This window comes from Pecten maximus, chromosome 7, assembly GCF_902652985.1.
Source record: "Pecten maximus chromosome 7, xPecMax1.1, whole genome shotgun sequence".
In the NCBI taxonomy this organism is placed as follows: Eukaryota; Metazoa; Mollusca; class Bivalvia; order Pectinida; family Pectinidae; genus Pecten; species Pecten maximus.
Window position 1 is genome coordinate 15,430,059 of NC_047021.1, and position 21,386 is coordinate 15,451,444.

Genomic DNA, 21,386 nt, shown 5'->3' on the forward strand with positions numbered 1-21,386 from the left:
AAACATTGAACAATCATTAAATGTACCTTTTTACCCAAGATGGAAATATAGTTTCGTACTTATTGCTGGCTTTGTATGAATGGCGGCATAAAGACGAAGCTAATCCATAATCAGCTGGCATATATGTCTGTATATCACAGTTTTAGTAGAACCACGACATAAGTTAGGTAAGTAAGTTAACGACCAGAGTGTTCAACTTCACCCAGTGCAGTTTTTTCAATATTTACAGAACTGCTGTCGACCGATCTCTTCTCACCAGGACCATCTGCTCGCAGTTTTAAATCAGGTTCTGTCTTTAATTTCCCCACTTCCTCAAAACCACAAATTAGAAACAGGCCTATGTATAGGGACGTACAAACGCGAGTATTCGCTTCAGTTTGGGAAATACAGTAAAACCTCACTATTAAGACCACCTGGGAGTCCGGGTCAAAGTGGTCTTAATAGCGAGGTGGTCTCAAAACCGAGGTGGACAAAATTGAGCTAGACCATCAGGAACCTAACTCTTTCATTGACTGAACTCAGGTGCAAGTTGTATAGATTTGGCTAAATACATGCCATAGTCTTAACTTTAAATAAAAACCAAGACAATTGTTTGTTTCTTACAATTTAATTAATAATAATCTTCATTTAATAAATAATATTTCAATATATGCTCTTAAATCATTACAAGTTTGAAAAGACACCAATGACACTATCACTTATACATGAACTGTATGTACATTTCACAAACTTTTCAAGATGCTCTGGACCTGTGTTTTGCCGATCCCAAACTGTTCAGCAACTTGTCGCTGGCTACACGACCATTGCTACATTGAATCAGTTCACCTCGTTACGTTTACGTGGTGTGGCCATCATGAGCGAAAATAGAAATGAAGTTAGAAGGAATAGCATAATTCTACTGAAATATTTGAAACCAAACATGTTTTTTCAAGTTTTAATAACACCTATGATACAAAAACATCGAGATCGCTGTAAACACTTGCGCTTGACCAGAAAAAAATCAAACGTTACAATGTTTATTTTACTCCCCTGTATGTAATCGGGTCTTAAAACGACCAACAGCCACAAATCAATTATTTTAATACTATAATTAATGAACAAATGTACGGTTATTACAATTTTAAGCCCAGATATAGATAATCTGATCACTTGTGTATTTAATCTGTCACAACGCCACCTAGGAAGGGCGATCACCCGTAACGGTAAACAAAGGACTACAAACCAAAACCCGGCACATGTTACGAACAATGAAATACTGGATGTTTATTTTACCTTCCGGTCAGTGCGAATATTTCAAAGAGATTAATAGCCATTCTACTCACCTGTCGATACACTGGTCACTAAACAAAATATCGATAATTATCACTGGGAGACACGAATGTACTAGTTTTTTCATATTTTCTACTAATTCTGAAATTTTCACCAATTTTACCATAAAAGATCTAATTTAACCCAACCCAGTCCATTTTTTCAGCAACGTATCTAATTATGAATTTTCATGGCTAATTTTCGACGGTCAAAGCTAGTTCTGTGAATCATATCCAATTTAACATGACCACCGTCTAATTCTATCGAGCTATCTAGAAATCATGAACTTTAAACTATTTATTTCATGACTATCTAAAAGTTTCTTACATCGACGAGTTCTCATGGAATATGACGAGATTTCCCCCGACATTCTAGAAATGTCCGACAGGGTCTATTTTGTTCTCCACTGACGCTAATTCTGCTCCTCGAATCTAATATTGACGGAGCAATCCAGTTTTCGTGAAAATCGCCTAATATTAAACGTCATGACGAATATTGCGAGATTCGCCTCGGGCGGTTCTGTCGCGCGGCAATACCAGCACTGCCAGCCGTAGACTACTTTACCTGGACAGCAGCCATCCGTGACCATCGAGTCCCGCGGCTAGCCTCGACTTGGGAGCGCTCAGCCGTGAAGCGGTCCTACCATAATCACCTATACTTACGATGTCGGTACCGACTCAAATGATACAGACGATTCGTTCTTCCACAATTAACAATATTATCGGAAATAAATACACTACATTTAACTAAATTTCATACGTCTAATTTAAAAATTCGTATCATGACAGGAAGGTGGTATAATATATATATAAAGGAGATTTTTGCAATGAAAGTATTGGAGACGAGTTCCATCATCTATTTATGTTAAAGTGTACCCTGAACGAAAAACGATAATCAAATATGTTATTCTTTGTAACCACCAAAGAAGAATGTCGCAAACCGCATCAAAATCGGTTGGCCGAGTGCCGAGATATCGCACATCGAAGTACGCGATTTGCACCTGTCGATCGACTGCTAATCAGCGTATCGGTCAGTCACGCTGATTTGGAACTCTTCAGTCTATGACGTCACAGGTTGAACAGAGTGACTGGTATGGTGGCCAGTAGCATAGAGGACAGTGTGAACAGTATCAGTACAAATATGTTTGAATACGATCTGGACATGAGATTTGAGGTTGTTGAATTTGGCGAATATTGCCGACGAGAAGTCGGAATCCAACAATATAAGTTTCAGTTAAAAAAAAATAATAACATAGTGAAATTGACTCTGAAAATGACCGCTTGGTTTACACAGACTGGTGTAATAATCGGTCAATCACCAATAAATGTATATTAGTTATGTGTTTACCATTTCTTACTCGTTACCAAAGAAAGCAACACAGCATAAACATTTTAAACTAAAATAATGTGCCATTTCATTCGCAACAATACAACAGTTCTGGATACTCTGGTTTGTGAGAAAAGACGAACACACGTACAGTAAATTCAAGCGTTATATTCTATGCAAAACCCGCTTTAGTCATGAAGGACACTTAATTTAGAAAGTAATATATTATAATCATCATGATCTACAATATACTAAATCTCTCTCCCGTATGAATACCAGTGTTAAAGTCTACAACAAACTTCTACATATACAGATTTTATCCCTTATTTTACATGTCATGGTCTCAGGGATCAAGGACGATTAAATGCTTGAGAAAGACATTATTGATATACGATCGTTGTCAGTGAAATTATATAAAAGTGATTCGCAACAATTATAATATAATTGATACTTTCTGTACAGGTATAAAGCATAGGTACTTATTAAAACCATTATTTTAGCTCCGTTTTTAATGATAAAACACAAACAATTTATTTCATCGTGACTAATCATAATTAATACTAAAATTTATAAACTCGTAATGATTTTCGTGTATGATTTTTTTTCCCTCCAAATTTTATGTATTTTTTTGCTTTTATTTTTGTAATTGTGTCATTATTATGAAGTGATCGAGACCCTGGTGGTTTTGCTTTCAATTCGTGTCGCAAGTCATATCTTCACTTAAAAAAGGACTTTTAAAAGATGTATAAACATGTTCGGAGAATTACGAATTCTCAAGTTTGAATTGGTTAGTATACCGCTAAACAATTACCAGGTGTGAAATTACGGTCCACAAGCTCATCACACCTGGCACTGCACCACAGGTGTCCGTGATTTCTGGTGTTCTATAATCAGCACACGCCGTGAGTTCACGCGTTTGGTTTCTGTGCACTTCAAAGGAGTTCCGAAAACATGGTTTTACAGGTTGTTTGTACATAAATTGACCTTGAATTTAATTAAGAATTGCGTTTATACTATAGGGAATACATTTTGTTGAAATCAAACACATTATTTTTGGAATTCAGTGAGTTTCGTTTTCTATACAAACGAAAAAAAATCATATCTCAAACGTTTGTCTATAGAATAATTAACCTAAATTACCTCATTCATATATGTACCCATGATGTTGAAATTTACTCTATGAATCTTGTCTGGGATTTACTGAGCTTTCATGGACACGTTTTATCAATTGCGGACAATTACCCAAAAATCACAAATAACGGTATAATTTCTGTTTTGGCTAATAAAAAAAACCCAAAATGATTAGCATTTATTTCACATCTTGAATGAATTGCATTTTAAACTTGTGTTACTAGAAGTATTATAACCGAAATCAATACTGGTACATGTGTATGTAACAAACCTGTCATGCCCCCATAATAAAGGCTATATGATGTAAGTCATTATAAACGGCCGGTTATTCAAATGTCATACGTGTTACAACGACCCGTTAAAATAAAAAAAATATGAATAAAATATTTTAATATAAATGTTATATACGACCTGTTATAATAGAAAATAGGTAAGATGATACTCGTTGTATTTGGCCCGTTATAATAGAAAATTAGTAAGATGTTACATGTTGTGTATGGCTCGTTATGAGAGAAAATTAGTGAGATGCTACATGTTATATATGGCACCGTTTAAAAAGAAAGTTATATGTCCCTGGTTTCGGTAGCACTTGTTATTAACTAATTAACAAATATAACTCAGAGAGTTTATTCAGCACTTTCCTTTTTTTGTCTTATTCGCATTAATTACAGGCACGTGTTCACGTTTGTTTCTATATATTTCCTATATGGCGGCTCCGATCGTGTTCAACCTGTGACGTCACAGGTCAGAGGTCACCAAAACGAGGTATTCGGCTTTGGGCTTCAGGTGTGTTTTCGAGAAAAATCACAATTACTCGGAAATGGGTCGGCCGATTTTGATGCGGTTTTCTGCATTCTTGTTTATTAATCAATACCAATAACATATTAAAATATAATTTTTCATTCAGGGTACACTTTAACATATTGAAATGAAAATTATTCGTTCAAAATGCATCCCACAGTATTACTGTATTAACCCAAGTATTCATAAAATGAGAGGTCTAATATCTATATGTCATACATGCAATTACTGAGGGTTTATGTCCCTGTTGTAAACCTATATTACATTACCTAGCAGGAGCTTGATTATCAAAAGGAGAACGATTAAGGAATGAGCATGAAAGGACAATGATAAGATGAAGGAGCGTGTAAACGTAGTTAGTTTGTTCTAGGCAGATATTATGTTATTGTGTGTAAATCAAACAATTTTTGTTAGACATAAATTCATTTTTGTATAATTATCTGTATTCCTTTCACTTTCTCTCTTTAGTCTTCCTTTCTAATTTGTCAATCGTAAAATTAATGTAAATGTCCATTGTTTGTGTCACATCGTTGTAAAAATGTTTGGAGGAGGGGGCTTTAATAAGTTGTATAACTTCTGCCCAATCCTCATGCCTACATTTCAAGCAATAAAAAATATGTTTAAAAAAAAAACTATATTTGCTTGTATATTTAGGTAAATTACATTTTTACTTTATACATGATTCCAACAAGGAATATGTAAGAAAACATATTTAAATATCTTGCATTTCTATAGCAAGTTTGCCTAAATTGTCTTATTATTTAGAAACAGAACTAATGGAATCCCTATGATGTCGCACACATCGCTCGGCGACTCTCATCAGGCAGAACGTTTATCATTTGTTGACCATTCAGTGTACAGTGGACCCGCGATAATCCGGACGCCGATAGTCCGGAAAACTCGCAGTCCGGACGGAAATGCACGGTAACGGATTTCCGTAACGTTATTTGTACTCACCAGTCAGGAAATTCGGATTCCGATTCTGGAAGCCCATTTTGGGAACGGAACGTACTTTTCATTAGTAAATTTCCCGCAATAATCCGGACGATTTTTTCACCACGAGGAGAAAAAATGTCGGGGCAAGTCAACCGTGTCGACAGCTGTACAGACTAATGCGTGACACTGTGCGTAGTCATAGCGACCGCTGCCAGGTCATAGCCCCGGATGTTTACCTGTGTTACAAAGTGTAACTTTTGCTTTTATAACGGTACATTACTTTTTCTCTACGACCTTTTTAAACTTTACAGTATTAAAGGATTTTATAGTATAGCCTGGTCTTGCTTTTATCAACTTGACGTACAATATCTATTACAGTTATTTTACAGACGGCAACTTTTATAGGATCGCATATTGCTATTTCGTAATTAGCAAGAATTTACGCACAAACATACAGTACGTGATACCATAATTAATCAATCTCAAATACATGTAATAAATTTATGATCGGTAATTAACATCATGAACACTTGTATTGGGTAAACACGGATATCGGCTTTGTAACACCGTTACGTGAAAAGACGACTCATTGAAAGATGCACGTTATTAATTACATACACATTTACGTATTAAGCAGTGATCACAAGAACTGGGTTGATTACACACAAATTAGTCAATAGTCGTATGATACTTAATTAAGCGTCACATTGTTAAGTTAATACGGGTTCAATAATTATCGGACTTCATCGGTAGTTCTCGCTGGTGTAGCGTACTTTTAGATATATAGCTTGGGGTTTCTGGTACGTAAAAATCATAAAAAAACATGGACTGATGGTAAGTTGTAAAATCCGGGTCTTTTATTTCAGGTATTTAACGTTTGTAATTTCTACTTGTTTGTGAACCTCCGGGACGTGACACATGTGTGGTGTTTGTAGGACACATATGCCCGCTATAAATAAAACAACTTTCACTTTACATGTTCTTTTAAAAACAAAGTTTATTTTTTACTTTCTACAAAAGAAATCAAAAATCATATCAGAAACATAAGTATATTTATTGTTAACAAGTCTGACAATTAGGCGTGTTTATGAAACGTCTCGGATTGTATGTAATCAAGGGAGATAACTTTTACACGACAATTTTTTTTACCTGGTAAACGAAATTCGGCAGTCCGGAAAACTCGTAATCCGGACGGTTTGGACTGGGAACGAAGGTGTTCGGATTATCGAGGGTCCACTGTACATCACAAGTTTGAATACAAACGTTTGTTTCACGGTATCGGAGACATATGACATATCTGACGGTATTATAAAGATGAACGTGTTTTTGATAATATCTATATAATTGTGCATGAACATTTTTGTACGTGTATATGTATTTAGTGAAAATATTCTATTGTTCTGTGTAGGGGGGGGGGGGGGGGGGGGGGGGGGGGGGGGGGGGGGGGATCATATGTATAAATATGTGTAGGTTATTTTCGAATCCCATGAGATCCAAATTGTACATAATATGTATATATCTAACCCGTACTCCACTTTGTGTTTGTATTGCTGTTATATATACCAATACAGCTTACCCGCTAATCTGGACGCCGATAGTCCGTAAAACTCACAATCCCGACGGAAATGTCGGGGAACGAAATTCTGTAACGTTATATTTGTACTCACAAGTCCGGAAGTTCTGATTCCGAATCCGGAGCTTCATATCGGAAACGAAATGTTAGTTAAGTAAAATTCCAGCAGTAATCCGGACGTTTTTCTCATCACATAGATAAAAAGTCTGAGTTGGTCACCCGTGTCGACAGGTGAACAGGTAGTAGATCGCGGTCGCTTGACACACAGAGTAGTCATAGCAACCGCTGCGAGATCTTAGCCCCCGTCATTAACCCGTACAATTTAGTTTTTGTAACGGTACCTTGGTTTTCTATACAGCGATCGAATTAATTAAAGGATTATAGACCGGTCTTGTTTTTGTTTAAAATGTTTATTCAATTCAATCCTTACGACTTATAAGCATGCTGAAAATGACAGCATACAATTTTTTATCTTCACTATTTTTAAAATGCAATTTAACGAAAGATAGACAGCATCAATATACAATGTAATGACGATACAGATGTTATGACATTTCTGAGCGGTAATATCGAATGAATGAGTGGTGTGTGGAGTATACAATAGTGTAGTCATATTGCAAACATAGAAACTGATAAGAGTGAAAACAAAAACAGCTAATTCAGGCGATATCTAGAACGTGCTGTAAAACACAATTTCAAATTCTCTGATATCAATATATGTTATTCCGAAGTTAGCACGTACGAATCCATAAAGCTATATAGGATTATCACTGATCATATATAAGGAAAGAATATCTTTAATAACACGAAACGTTTTATCAAATTTCAAATTCTTTATTGACTTTAGGCCATACGGCCCATAAGTACATATTATAAACATATTATTATTATCAGGTGTTTCACAAATTGAATTAAAAACATCGGCTTGGAACGACGACGCTTTGCTAATAATACTACTGAAATGAATTGAATTGAATTGAAAGATTTTATTATATAACACAGTTGTTTTCTTTATGTCAAACGTAAGACATGATAGTTCAACACATCTTTTTTTTTTTTTACAAATCTTCTATTTCATGTTTGATTCATAATGACTATACTGGTCACACTATACACAACAAAATATGCACAGAGAAGTCGGTTTCAACATGTTACATGAAATGCATACATATTATACCCTCGGCGTCATTATAAATGTATGGATAATAAAAAACAGTTCAATATTCAGTAATAAACATCTCTAGAATATCGGAGACACTATATAGGATTTATAGTTTAGTTGTTTTTCTATATCTCATCAGAGACTTGTATATCACAAGTCTCTAATCTCATCGATGTGATACATACAGTTTCAAATTTTCTTATTAGTAAGCTTGTATATATTAGAGCTCGGATACTGTAACCCATTGGTAATTACAATATATATAACCAGGGACGTATATAGTGGATATATAGGTCTCTGATGCAGGCATCTGTTCCAAAGAAGATGTACTTAGAGGTTCGGCAAATAACAAAAATGTTGATACCCGACAATAAACGTAAAAGATAACGTTTGTACCTTCGAAGTCTTATATTGTAGGACTAATATACTTGTCATGTTAAATACAGAACCAGCTTATAGTTCATCCCAAAAGGGGGCGGGGATTTACCTGTGCTCTCGCCTAAGGCAGGAAGCCAACCAGCAGGTTCAATTTAGAAATGCCCCAGGCCTTGTAATCAACAACTGTCCAGGTGTCCTTGTGAAGTGGATGACAAGAGGTTTTCGATACAATTTTCTTTCTTTTATTAATACAATACAATACAAAATATTTTATTAACGTGTCACGTGTCAATATTACAGATATATAAAATACAGTAGAAGTCATAAAAACTTTACAAGTTGCATTAAAATTATATTCACATCCAGACTTATGAGACGCAATATAGTAAAAAGTTCTGTTAAATATAGGTAAAACAGGATCTTCTGCGATACACCAGATAGAGTGAAGAAGCTAAAATAGGCTGAAGATCATCACTTGTCATAAGATAATGAAATTGTTCATATGGGTTTAATTCTAAAAAGTTTGGACAATAATTGCTTGCTTCACTAAATAAAATTCGCCTAATATCTGAATAAAACTCACAGTCAATTAAAAAATGGCGCTCGTCTTCTACTAATCCTGACTGACATAAAATACATTTCCTCTCATGTAATGCTAAGGGAGGACGAGAATACCGGCCTGTCTCTATTTTCAATTTCAAATTACCACAACGGAACTTGGCTAACGTTTGCCTATGCTTAGAATTTACAACAGTATATATATATGATTCTGGGGTAAAAACATATTTAAACGTACGGTAAGTACGCAACTTAATCGTTTATTGATACAAAATTTGCCTCAATTGAATAACAATAAATATGTTATCGTCGTATTGTGAATGTAATACTTTTATTTTTTCAGGTGTCTTATGATATTGATGTACATGCAGCACATTAAATGAAAATTTAACTGGAACAATCTGCAAAAAAAGTGAATGTATCGTATGTGATATCAGAAATATAGATATACATCATGTGATATACATAATGTATGTATCTTATCGTGTATGTATCGCATATTTATAGCTTGAACACTTAATTCGAGTTGGTACCGACACCGTATAGGTGATTATGGTAGGACCGCTTCACGGGGAACGCTCCCAAGTCGAGGCTAGCCGCGGGACTCGATGGTCACGGATGGCTGCTGTCCAGGTAAAGTAGTCTACGGCTGGCAGTGCTGGTGGCGAATCTCGCAATATTCGTCATGACGTTTAATATTAGGCGATTTTCACGAAAACTGGATTGCTCCGTCAATATTAGATTCGAGGAGCAGAATTAGCGTCAGTGGAGAACAAAATAGACCCTGTCGGACATTTCTAGAATGTCGGGGGAAATCTCGTCATATTCCATGAGAACTCGTCGATGTAAGAAACTTTTAGATAGTCATGAAATAAATAGTTTAAAGTTCATGATTTCTAGATAGCTCGATAGAATTAGACGGTGGTCATGTTAAATTGGATATGATTCACAGAACTAGCTTTGACCGTCGAAAATTAGCCATGACAATTCATAATTAGATACGTTGCTGAAAAAATGGACTGGGTTGGGTTAAATTAGATCTTTTTTGGTAAAATTGGTGAAAATTTCAGAATTAGTAGAAAATATGAAAAAACTAGTACATTCGTGTCTCCCAGTGTATGTATACACACGCCAATGGCCAGTTTGACACGCATTGCGTACCGTAAGCTGTTCATGGCTCGCTACACACCAGGAAGATTTTTAGACAAGACCAACTGGTCGTAATTGTGGGGGTAATTAACGTTAATTAGTGGTCGTTGGGACTGCCCAAGGTGGTCGTAATATGGAATAGCGTGGTGGTCATAATAGTGAAGCGACCAATACAAAGATCTATATAGAAAAAAATCGGGACTGAAAAAAAGTGCCCGTAATAGCGGGGTGGTCGTAATTTTGAGGTGGTCGTAAGGTGAGGTTTCACTGTACAGTTATCTTTTTTATTAATCAGGTTGGGAACATCCTTGTATTTACTAGGGTGCGCTGGAACTCCAACTCATCCTCTCACAATACACACAGGTACTTGGGGTCAGGAACTAAAGTTATAATGGAATTGTCCAATTTTAATTTGTAACATCATTTCTTGTCTATTTATCCACCAATACAACATTGGAATCGATTATAAAGTGCTTTTTAAAAAAACACCCTGTTTCTGGTTGTTATAATCGATTCCATTGTTGTATCGATGCATAAATAGACAATAAATGATGTTACAAATTAAAATTGGACAATTCCATTATAACTTTAGTTCCTCACCCCATGGCCAAGTACCTGTGACAATACAGAGGAGAAAACTCCTCGGGACAATTGGTGTACAGTTACTGTAGCTAGGCTCCATAGTGATAATTTGCTTTTAAAACAACCACCGGACAAAATGGCATTTTACATGCTGGGATATTCATATGATAAAACTATATTGGCAAACAAAAAATTCAAAAATATGCAGTCTACTTTTTTACAAAAATGATCAATGTACCTCTATTCTATATACATTGTATTGCTATTGATAACATAACAAAATCTTTCGTGACTAAAAACACAGGTGAACACATTCTAAAAATAGATCCAGTTACCTGTGCATTTTTTTTTTCTTTTTTGTGGCTGCCCTATTGCATTGCGCTGCAGTGTATGGTTTAATTTATCAATTATCAATTTTGTGTAAAAAGTAGACAATCTCTTCTCAAACTATTTGTTTATTTATGTATAATTGTAATTATATGTGTTAATCTCAGCATTAAAATGAGAAAATGTCATTTTGTCAGGTTATTGTTTAAAAGCAATTGATCACTTACCTATATGCCAATGTGTCGGAGTTCGGGAATTTTTCTCCTCTGTAATAAGAGGATGTGCTGGGAGTTCCAATGTATTGTCACAAATGCAAGGATCTATGTTCCTAGCTCGTTAATGAGGAGATATTCATGTTTGTTTTATTTTGGAAATATAACATCATTTTATTCATAATTTCCATCTGTTTTCATCCAGTTTTGATCCATTCACACTCCTAAATGTCACAACGATTAATGATTTTGGGCATTACAAAGCAGAAGCTAGGGGAAACTGCATTTTTTAGGCTGTAAAACAGGACAAAAATCACGGGCTAATCAAAATATCCTAATTAGGCCTGTGTCATGAATGTTAAATTCCTTATGTTAATTCGAACGTTCATAAAACTGGGGCATATAATGGATCTGCTCATGGATTTAACCATGTGTAATTGATTCTATTTTCATGAATATGCTGTTTATATACAATGTATGTATTATTATGTAATGAGAAGGAGTAATAAAAATACCTTGCCAGCACCTCAAACTAGCAACCTGCTTTCTGAGCAAACATACCACTAGATATGCAAAAGAGAAATTTCTGCTAGTCTGAGGTAGTAACATGACTTTATACTCTCCACTTTTACATTTATAGATCATGGCTCTCAGCTTAGATGACAGAATTTTGGGAGAAAAGGTGAACAACTACTGTAGCAGCAGTGAGGATGAGGGAGAAGATGAAGAAACCAGAGGCTCTGACCCAGAGGAATATGACAAGAAAACAATTAAGGGGCCAAAGTTCATACCAGAACCAGAGATTCAGGAATATCAAGGATATTCCACTAATGTAAATTTACATTTATACATTGGAAATTTTATTGTTGATTGAATTGAACTGTTGTACATTACATGAAAAAGAATGAACAAATGTGTTAGATTCTGGACTATAAACCAACAAAATAGTTAATTTAACAACTTTTTGGATTTAACTTTTTCAGAGTCTATTAGTCCTAGACTAAATTTTCAAATTCTAGAAAAAAAATTGTTGTTACTTTAAAAAAAATGATTATTTAATATTATAAACCAAGTTACTGACCTTGACAGGAGGCAAAATATTATATGATTCAGTCCTTCTCTCAGTTTATTTGTCAGTTTGTTATAAGATACAATATTCTATCTGCAAATATTTTACCTCTTAATTTTCTGTTAAAATGAAGATATTTATAAGTACAAAGTAATACATGTGAAGTTAGGTTATTGAAGTTGCAATGCAGATTTGACTTTAAAAAAAATCAGACTTCTTTTATGCCTCAATATTTAGATACATATGCACAGCTGTATTATGAATTTCACTGGTCTGATATATAATTGAGTTCTCAACTATTTTTTTTAGACGGGTCCAAAGGGCGTCATCAATGATTGGAGAGAATTTAAGCGTTTAGAAAATGAAAGGAGGGAAGCTCAGGAAAAGGAAAAATTAGCAATGATGAAAAAGTTGTCTATGACATGTCGATCTCATGTAAGTCATCTGAAAGAAGTGGGCTAATTGCTTACAGTACACCCTAGAACTTTGTTGTCCCTAATTCCTTAGTAGGGATAATACAGTGGACCCGCGATAATCCAGACGCCAATAGTCCAGAAAACTCGCAGTCCGGACGGAAATGCACGGGAACGGATTTCCGTAAACCAGTCCGGAAATTCGGATTCCGATTCCGGAACCCCATTTTGGGAACGGAACATACTTTTCATTAGTAAATTTCTCGCAATAATCCGGACGATTTTTTTCACCACGTGGACGGAAAAATGTCGGGGGCAAGTCACCCGTGTCGACAGCTGTACAGACTATCGCTTGACACTGTGCGTAGTCATAACGACCGCTGCCAGGTCATAGCCTAGGGTGTTTACCTGTGGTGCAATGTAGCTCTGTTTTTATAACGGTACATTGCTTTTCTTTACGACCTAAATGCTACAGTATTAAAGGATTTTAAGCACAGTATAGACTGGTCTTGCTTTTATCAACTTGACGTACAATATCTATGATAGTTATTTTACATACGGCAACTTTAAAAGGAACACATATTGCTATTTCTTAGTTCGCAAGAATTCATGCACTAACATACAGTATGTGATACGATAATTAATCAATCTCCAATACATGTAATAAATTTATGATCGGTAATTAACATCATTAACACTTTGTATTGGGTAAACAAGGATATCGGCTTGTAACACCGTTACGTTTAACGAAAAATAAAACAACTTTCACTTTACATGTTCTTTAAAAGCATTGTTTATTTTTTAGTTTCTACAAAATAAAACAAAACAAGAATAATATCAGAAACATAAGTATATTTATTTTTAAAAAAGACTGAAATTAGACGTGTTTATGAAATGGAAGTATGTTATTTAAACGTCCCACATTGTATATAGTCAAGGGAGATAACTCTTACACTACAATTTTTTAAACCTGGTAGATGAAACTCGGCAGTCCGGAAAACTCATAATCCGGACGGTTTGGGCTGGGAACGAAGGTGTTCGGATTATCGGGGGTCCACTGTACACCTACATTACTGTTTTTATTCCTTGATGACCCTTGTGTCTCTATCATTCTTCATCCTACTTGACCCTTTATTACGCATATACTCTTCATTATGTCCTTAGAACAAACTTTTTATCATATATAAACTATTCCTCTCATCCCAGACCATTAATAACAACTATAGCCACCTAAATATAGAAACAAAAATATGTGTTTAAGAAAACACATAGATTTTAAGTATTATGTCCTGTTTAATCTGTGACAACTTGAATTATAACATGTGATCAAATCCCTCTGGTTTATGTTTGCTTGATCATTATTGGTTTCTTGGTACAAATGAAATCTGTATTGTAAAGTGAAATAACATTGTTTAACTAAATATTAATTTTGATTGCTTTTCAGTTAGATGATGAAAAAGAAAAACAGAAAGATGAAGAGCTTCTGCAAGAACTTGAAGAGTTAGAGGATGATTTTTTGAAAGAATACAGAATGAAGCGATTGGAAGAAATGAGGAAAGCACTTCAGAATGTGTCAGTATTTCCTTTATTTGTTGCAAATCTTTTGTTTTGTTAAGATATTTTTAGCTTTGAGCTTTGAGTTCACATTTCATACAATCATATCATGAGTGTAATGTGATGTGCAGTTTCTAGGTGAAAGTATAAAGTAGTGGTTATCTCCCTTTTTGCTTCAAACCCGAGCCCCGTTCGATTTGCACTCTTCTGATTCTAGAAGATATCTTCCGGTCACTCGATTTGAAGCTCTTCTGCTTCTGGAAGATCTTCTACTCTTCCGTCTCAAAGCTGGAAGATTTATCTTCCAAGATGGCGGCGACCATGTTTTAAGTGTGCGAGTGATGAGTTTCACTAGAGAAGGATTTATAACACATACATGCACATGTTTGTGTCATCGTGTTTGAGAAAACTTAAAAACTTGCTTATTTTTTGTTTTATTCTCCCGGTTTACTCGATTTACATATAACGGAATACGATCTTCTTAGAAGGCTTCTCTTCTTAGAAGAGTGCAAATCGAACGGGGCTCTGGGCTTGTTATTCAAAGGTCATATTATATTCTATTCGAATTTTCTTAATATGTATCAGTATTTATGTCAGCTTTTCTTTCTAAACAAACTTCAGTGCCAACATTTTTTTCAACAGAAAGCAGTATTTTGTTCAATGTAGGCTTATAAATATGATATTATTGAATAAATGTTTTTCTAACCATCCATTACTATAGCTATAGAACAATGTTTTACATATTATCACTTCCTTGTAGCGTTATAACTTAATGTGTCTTTTTTATATGAGCAGACCAAAATTTGGAAAAGTTGTAGATCTGAACTCTGATAGTTTTGTGGAAGCCATTGACAAAGAACTGCCCCAAGTCACCGTCATCATTCATTTGTATGAAGATGTAAGTTACACAGTGTATATTGCTAAATTAATTACAATGGTATGATGTATTTTGACTTGGGACAAAAATGGATATTTCCAACTTTTTCCTCATTGAAAAAAAAAGTTTTCCTAGGGATTGAACTAGGTACAGCAATGAATTAGTCTATCAAATTATAGACTGAAAATTGAAGTGTTGCCTGAATAAACTGTGAATCGTATAACTTAATTTCAACATAAACCCCACAATGAAGATACAATTGCAGCAGGATTACCTTTGTATGGTACATTGATTTTGAAATTGACCAAACATAGCATGTGTTTCAAATTTTCTGCATACCTTGTGTCAGAAAGAAACTCATTTCAGACTCAACTCCCAGTACACTGTGCACATATTTGTTTGTTATAGCATGTTAATGGTCGACAATATCTATGTAACATAGTAGCGGACAATCACATGAAAAATTGTGAAAAACCAATGTATCTTTTAAACATACAATTAGTCATTTGTGTATGACATCATAAAAACATGTTTTTTTTCTGATCTTCATTGTTATATCACTTGATTGACAGCATAGATAAACCAATTAAAATGTGTATTACAACCAAAATTATTAATTTATAAAAACAAATTTGGTCAAGTTTTAACAAAGATGATCTATTGTAAAACAGGCATAACCACAACTTATATAATATGGTTATTTTTTTTAATTTTTGCATGAAATATATGCAAAAATACAGTATTTGATTATTTTCCTCTTTAGAAGGTGCAAGCATGTGAGGCCATGAATGGATGTTTAGCATGCCTTGCACAGGACTACCCCTCTGTCAAGTTCTGCAAGATCAAAGCATCAGAGACTCAGCTGAGTAATAAATTTGTAAGTACATCTGATACACATTTAATGTAGAGACTTATTGTTGTATTTACTTTACACACAGATATTTGTCTCTAAGCTTTTAGATCTAGATGGAACACAGATGTTTTAGAGTATGAAATGAATCCGAACGAAAACTAAAAATTTAGGATCTGCCCTCAAATAACTGAGTTGACGGACATTAGAGATCTGTCTGCATTACACATATTTTTTTCTTAACACATTTTTCATCACAGAATCCTGCTTGATTCAAGAGACTCTAAAACCTTGATGGTGCCTGCTGATTAATTATACTGTGGTATTTGATTTGCCTGTCGATGTATGATATACACTATTGTCATTTTGTTCTTGAGTTAGATTTTGAATGAATAGCTTAGATTTTGTTGATGCATCTGAACTTTGCAGATATAAAATTAATCTTAATACCACTGCATAAAATTTCCTGTTTCAGGCAAAGATGGGTGTCCCTGCATTGTTAGCTTACAAAGGCGGGGAACTCATAGGGAACTTTGTTAAGTTGACAGAGGAGCTAGGCAAAGATTTCTTTTCCTCTGATGTAGAAAGCTTCTTGTATGAGTAAGTGTCACACTCTACCATTATAGTAATGAAAATCATGCTATGAGTATATTAACACTTTTGATAATTATATGTGTCTATTTTAATAGAGAGAAGTTTAAACATGATTCTCATGTCTTGTATTATCCTTTATTTTGGTTTTTACACACTCAAAGGTGTTGATAAAATAATTTTGTCAGTTTTCATTTGGTGAAAGTATTAAGATTTACTATATAATGTAATTTCTGGTCCGTAAAAATTCAGGGTGAATAATCATAAAAAATTGTGGATAATGGTATTAGAGCTAATATTCAACCATTGATTTTACATTCAAGTATACACAAACATTACAGAAAAGATCTTCCAAATTTTATATAATCTATTTTTAATTGTAACAATTTATGAAATATTTCTTATAATAGGACATGTTTCCTTCACCTACTTCAAGCAGATGTACGTTGTATACATATATATATTCTTATCCACTATTGATTCTGTTTAACAACATTGTGCTATTACCTGTATGTAGAATATTGGGTTAGAAATAATTCTATCATTATGCTGACTAAATCATAATAATAAACTGGTAATAATTTTGATTTCTTTGTTCCAGTTTTGGACTGCTACCATCCAACGACATCATAAACCAAGCCATCAAGGACACAACAACAGGAGAGCTTCGCACGAAAATCCAGGCAGATGAAGACAGCGGTAGTGAATTTGAACTAGATTAACTCCACTGCAGGGGGGTTGATATTTTAAATCTGATGTGCAATAATGGTGGAGTAGTCTGATAAGGAGCTTTCTGCTATATATAAAATTGTTCTTTTTGAGAACAGGAGAAAAAAAAAACGCCGTATAAAGCAGTTTAATTCATTGTTCTGCATATACTCTATAAAGGAAAGAGAATATTTCAAGGTGCTATAGAATTTCATTAAAAGGAAAAAAAACAGTTATTTTTCCCTGGAAATTCAGGTAAAAGTTTTGAAATTTTTAAAACTATCCAGCGTTGAAATATTTGTTATGATTGATGGAACTAGACTACCATCAAACCAATGTGCCGCAATGATTATATACTTTCAGTATTAATATTGTTAGAGTACTTAGCATGCTACCCCATTCACCAGGACCTCCCTGATGCGAGGTAAAAGAGTATGAAATCATCCAACTGGCTATGGTTTTTTTTCGGGAGCTTCATTTTCTTCCAGCAATCTACAATTTGGAATGATGGGACTTAATTTCATAATTTTGTGTAAAAATGTTGAAGCATTAGGAGTATAAAGGGGAATTTTTCATTGAAGAAAAATTATACACATACTAAGATAACTGTGAGAGTAAATTCTACACAGGTTATTCGCAGAGAGGTTTTTATCTGTAACATTGTAAAGTTAAACTTTTTTTGGTTGTTTTGTTTGTGGTTTATTGGTGAATTATTCAAGAACAAATCCTACAGGTAAGAGGTCCAAATTACATGTAAACAACACACAAACATGTCAGGATATAGAACAAATATCAGGTAAACAACAAATGTAAAGACGACTGGATAATAAATAACTGGTAAACAACACCTAAACATGACAGGTTATAGAACAAATAACTGGTTAACAACAAATAAACACTACTGGATAATAACAGGTAAAAAACACATAAAAACAACTGGATATAGTACAGATAACAGGTAAAACGCACCTTGATATAGTACAGATAACAGGTAAAACACACCTGGATATAGTACAGATAACAGGTAAAACACACCTGGATATAGTACAGATAACGGGTAAAACATGACTTGATATAGTACAGATAACAGGTAAAACACACCTGGATATAGTACAGATAACAGGTAAAACATGACTTGATATAGTACAGATAACGGGTAAAACACACCTGGATATAGTACAGATAACAGGTAAAACACACCTGGATATAGTACAGATAAAAGGTAAAACACACCTGGATATAGTACAGATAACAGGTAAAACACACCTGGATATATTACAGATAACAGGTAAAACACACCTGGATATCGTACAGATAACGGGTAAAACACACCTGGATATAGTACAGATAACAGGTAAAACACACCTTGATATAGTACAGATAACAGGTAAAACACACCTTGATATAGTACAGATAACAGGTAAAACACACCTGGATATAGTACAGATAACGGGTAAAACACACCTTGATATAGTACAGATAACAGGTAAAACACACCTGGATATAGTACAGACAACAGGTAAAACACACCTGGATATAGTACAGATAACAGGTAAAACACACCTTGATATAGTACAGATAACGGGTAAAACACACCTGGATATAGTACAGATAACAGGTAAAACATGACTTGATATAGTACAGATAACAGGTAAAACACACCTGGATATAGTACAGATAACAGGTAAAACATGACTTGATATAGTAGAGATAACAGGTAAAACACACCTGGATATAGTACAGACAACAGGTAAAACACAACTGAATATAGTACAGATAACAGGTAAAACACAACTGAATATAGTACAGATAACAGGTAAAACACACCTCGATATAGTACAGACAACAGGTAAAACACACCTGGATATAGTACAGATAACAGGTAAAACACAACTGAATATAGTACAGATAACAGGTAAAACACACCTCGATATAGTACAGATAACAGGTAAAACACACCTGGATATAGTACAGATAACAGGTAAAACACACCTTGATATAGTACAGATAACGGGTAAAACACACCTTGATATAGTACAGATAACGGGTAAAACACACCTTGATATAGTACAGATAACAGGTAAAACATGACTTGATATAGTACAGATAACAGGTAAAACACAACTGAATATAGTACAGATAACAGGTAAAACACACCTGGATATATTACAGATAACAGGTAAAACACACCTGGATATCGTACAGATAACAGGTAAAACACACCTGGATATCGTACAGATAACGGGTAAAACACACCTGGATATAGTACAGATAACAGGTAAAACACACCTGGATATAGTACAGATAACGGGTAAAACACAACTGGATATAGTACAGATAACAGGTAAAACACACCTGGATATCGTACAGATAACGGGTAAAACACACCTGGATATAGTACAGATAACAGGTAAAACACACCTGGATATCGTACAGATAACAGGTAAAACACACCTGGATATAGTACAGATAACAGGTAAAACACACCTTGATATAGTACAGATAACAGGTAAAACACACCTGGATATCGTACAGATAACGGGTAAAACACACCTTGATAAAGTACAGATAACGGGTAAATAACATGAAAACATGGATGTAGAGGTGTGCAGACAGCACTACTTAATTAAATTCAAGTATATTCAGGAATAAAATGTTGCATGTATTCTCAGTTATGAAACTGTGACATAAGAATGAAGCACTTATCACAAAGCAAGAAAATGTATAGATCTGTATCATTTTGAGTGATGTATCCTATAATGATTTATTTTAGTGAGCAGGCTCCAGTAATATACAGTCCCTCAATGATGAGGAAATGGTTTTTTTAAGCATTCTACACTAATATACCAACCAAGCTTATAAAGCTGAGCAGGCTCCTTTCATATAAATATCCAACTAGTGAAGAATGGTTTCAAAGAAAACATCTATTGTGACTCTTAGTAAGAAAGAGAGAGAGGCGAAAAAAACATCTGTTGTAGCTCTTAGTAAGACACAGAGAGAGGCGAAGAAAACATCTACTGTGACTCTTAGTAAGACAGAGGCGAAGAAAACATCTATTGTGACTCTTAGTAAGACAGAGAGAGAGGCGAAGAAAACATCTATTGTGACTCTTAGTAAGACGGAGAGAGAGGCAAAGAAAACATCTATTGTGACTCTTAATAAGAAAGAGAGAGAGGCGAAGAAGAGAGAGAGGCGAAGAAAACATCTATTGTGATTCTTAATAAGAAAGAGAGAAAGGCAAAGAAAATATCTATTGTGACTCTTAATAAGAAAGAGAGAGAGGCGAAGAAAACATTTATTGTGACTCTTAATAAGAAAGAGAGAGAGGCGAAGAAAACATCTACTGTGACTCTTAGTAAGACAGAGAGAGAGGCGAAGAAAACATCTACTGTGACTCTTAGTAAGACAGAGAGGCGAAGAAAACATCTTCTGTGACTCTTAGTAAGACAGAGAGAGAGGCGAAGAAAACATCTATTGTGATTCTAAGTAAGAAAGAGAGAGGCGAAGAAAACAGCTATTGTGATTCTTAGTAAGAAAGAGAGAGAGAGGCGAAGAAAACATTGTATTTTATTAGGAGATGAGTCTGGACTCTACAAATCATTGGTTTTTATTTATATTTGATAACATTATTTGTTGTAAACGTGAATATCATTTATATGACGAAGTGTATACTAAATACATACATTGCATTATCAATGTGTCGTTTGAATAGGTGGTGTATTGATTTTGTTAATTTATTGACATTATGCGTGTACATGATTTCTTCAACAGTGAGTGAGACTTTGTATGTTAGATATTGTGTATACAAACTGAGGAGGAAAACTTATCATACATATTAATCAAAATGTTTACTTCTGATCAGTAAAACTGTTGTCAATGCA

The 21,386-nt window shown here is 34.5% G+C and overlaps 1 protein-coding gene across 5 annotated transcripts; it reads left to right on the forward strand.

Moving 5' to 3' along the window:
- The first annotated feature begins 69 nt into the window (after nucleotides 1–69).
- LOC117331736 (phosducin-like protein) lies at nucleotides 70–21,386 on the forward strand. 5 transcript variants are annotated; one of them, XM_033890600.1, is made up of 10 exons: nucleotides 70–167; nucleotides 12,084–12,275; nucleotides 12,822–12,947; nucleotides 14,370–14,497; nucleotides 15,275–15,377; nucleotides 16,120–16,233; nucleotides 16,682–16,806; nucleotides 17,399–19,189; nucleotides 19,256–19,585; nucleotides 19,652–21,386. In XM_033890600.1, the coding sequence occupies exons 2-8, from the start codon at nucleotides 12,087–12,089 to the stop codon at nucleotides 17,517–17,519; spliced, it is 906 nt and encodes a 301-aa protein (XP_033746491.1). In that variant the 5' UTR covers nucleotides 70–167; nucleotides 12,084–12,086; the 3' UTR covers nucleotides 17,520–19,189; nucleotides 19,256–19,585; nucleotides 19,652–21,386. The 5 variants fall into 5 exon arrangements, with proteins under 5 accessions (XP_033746491.1, XP_033746492.1, XP_033746493.1 ...); XM_033890601.1 differs by having other exon boundaries at nucleotides 19,256–19,387; nucleotides 19,586–21,386; XM_033890602.1 differs by having other exon boundaries at nucleotides 19,256–19,387; nucleotides 19,619–21,386.

Coding starts and splice junctions, on each gene's coding strand:
- LOC117331736 (XM_033890597.1), top strand. CDS start 12,087: ATGGCTCTCAGCTTAGATGACAGAATTTTGGGAGAAAAGGTGAACAAC. Junction 12,276..12,821: donor ATCAAGGATATTCCACTAAT/GTAAATTTACAT, acceptor TATTTTTTTTAG/ACGGGTCCAAAGGGCGTCAT. Junction 16,234..16,681: donor CTCAGCTGAGTAATAAATTT/GTAAGTACATCT, acceptor TTCCTGTTTCAG/GCAAAGATGGGTGTCCCTGC.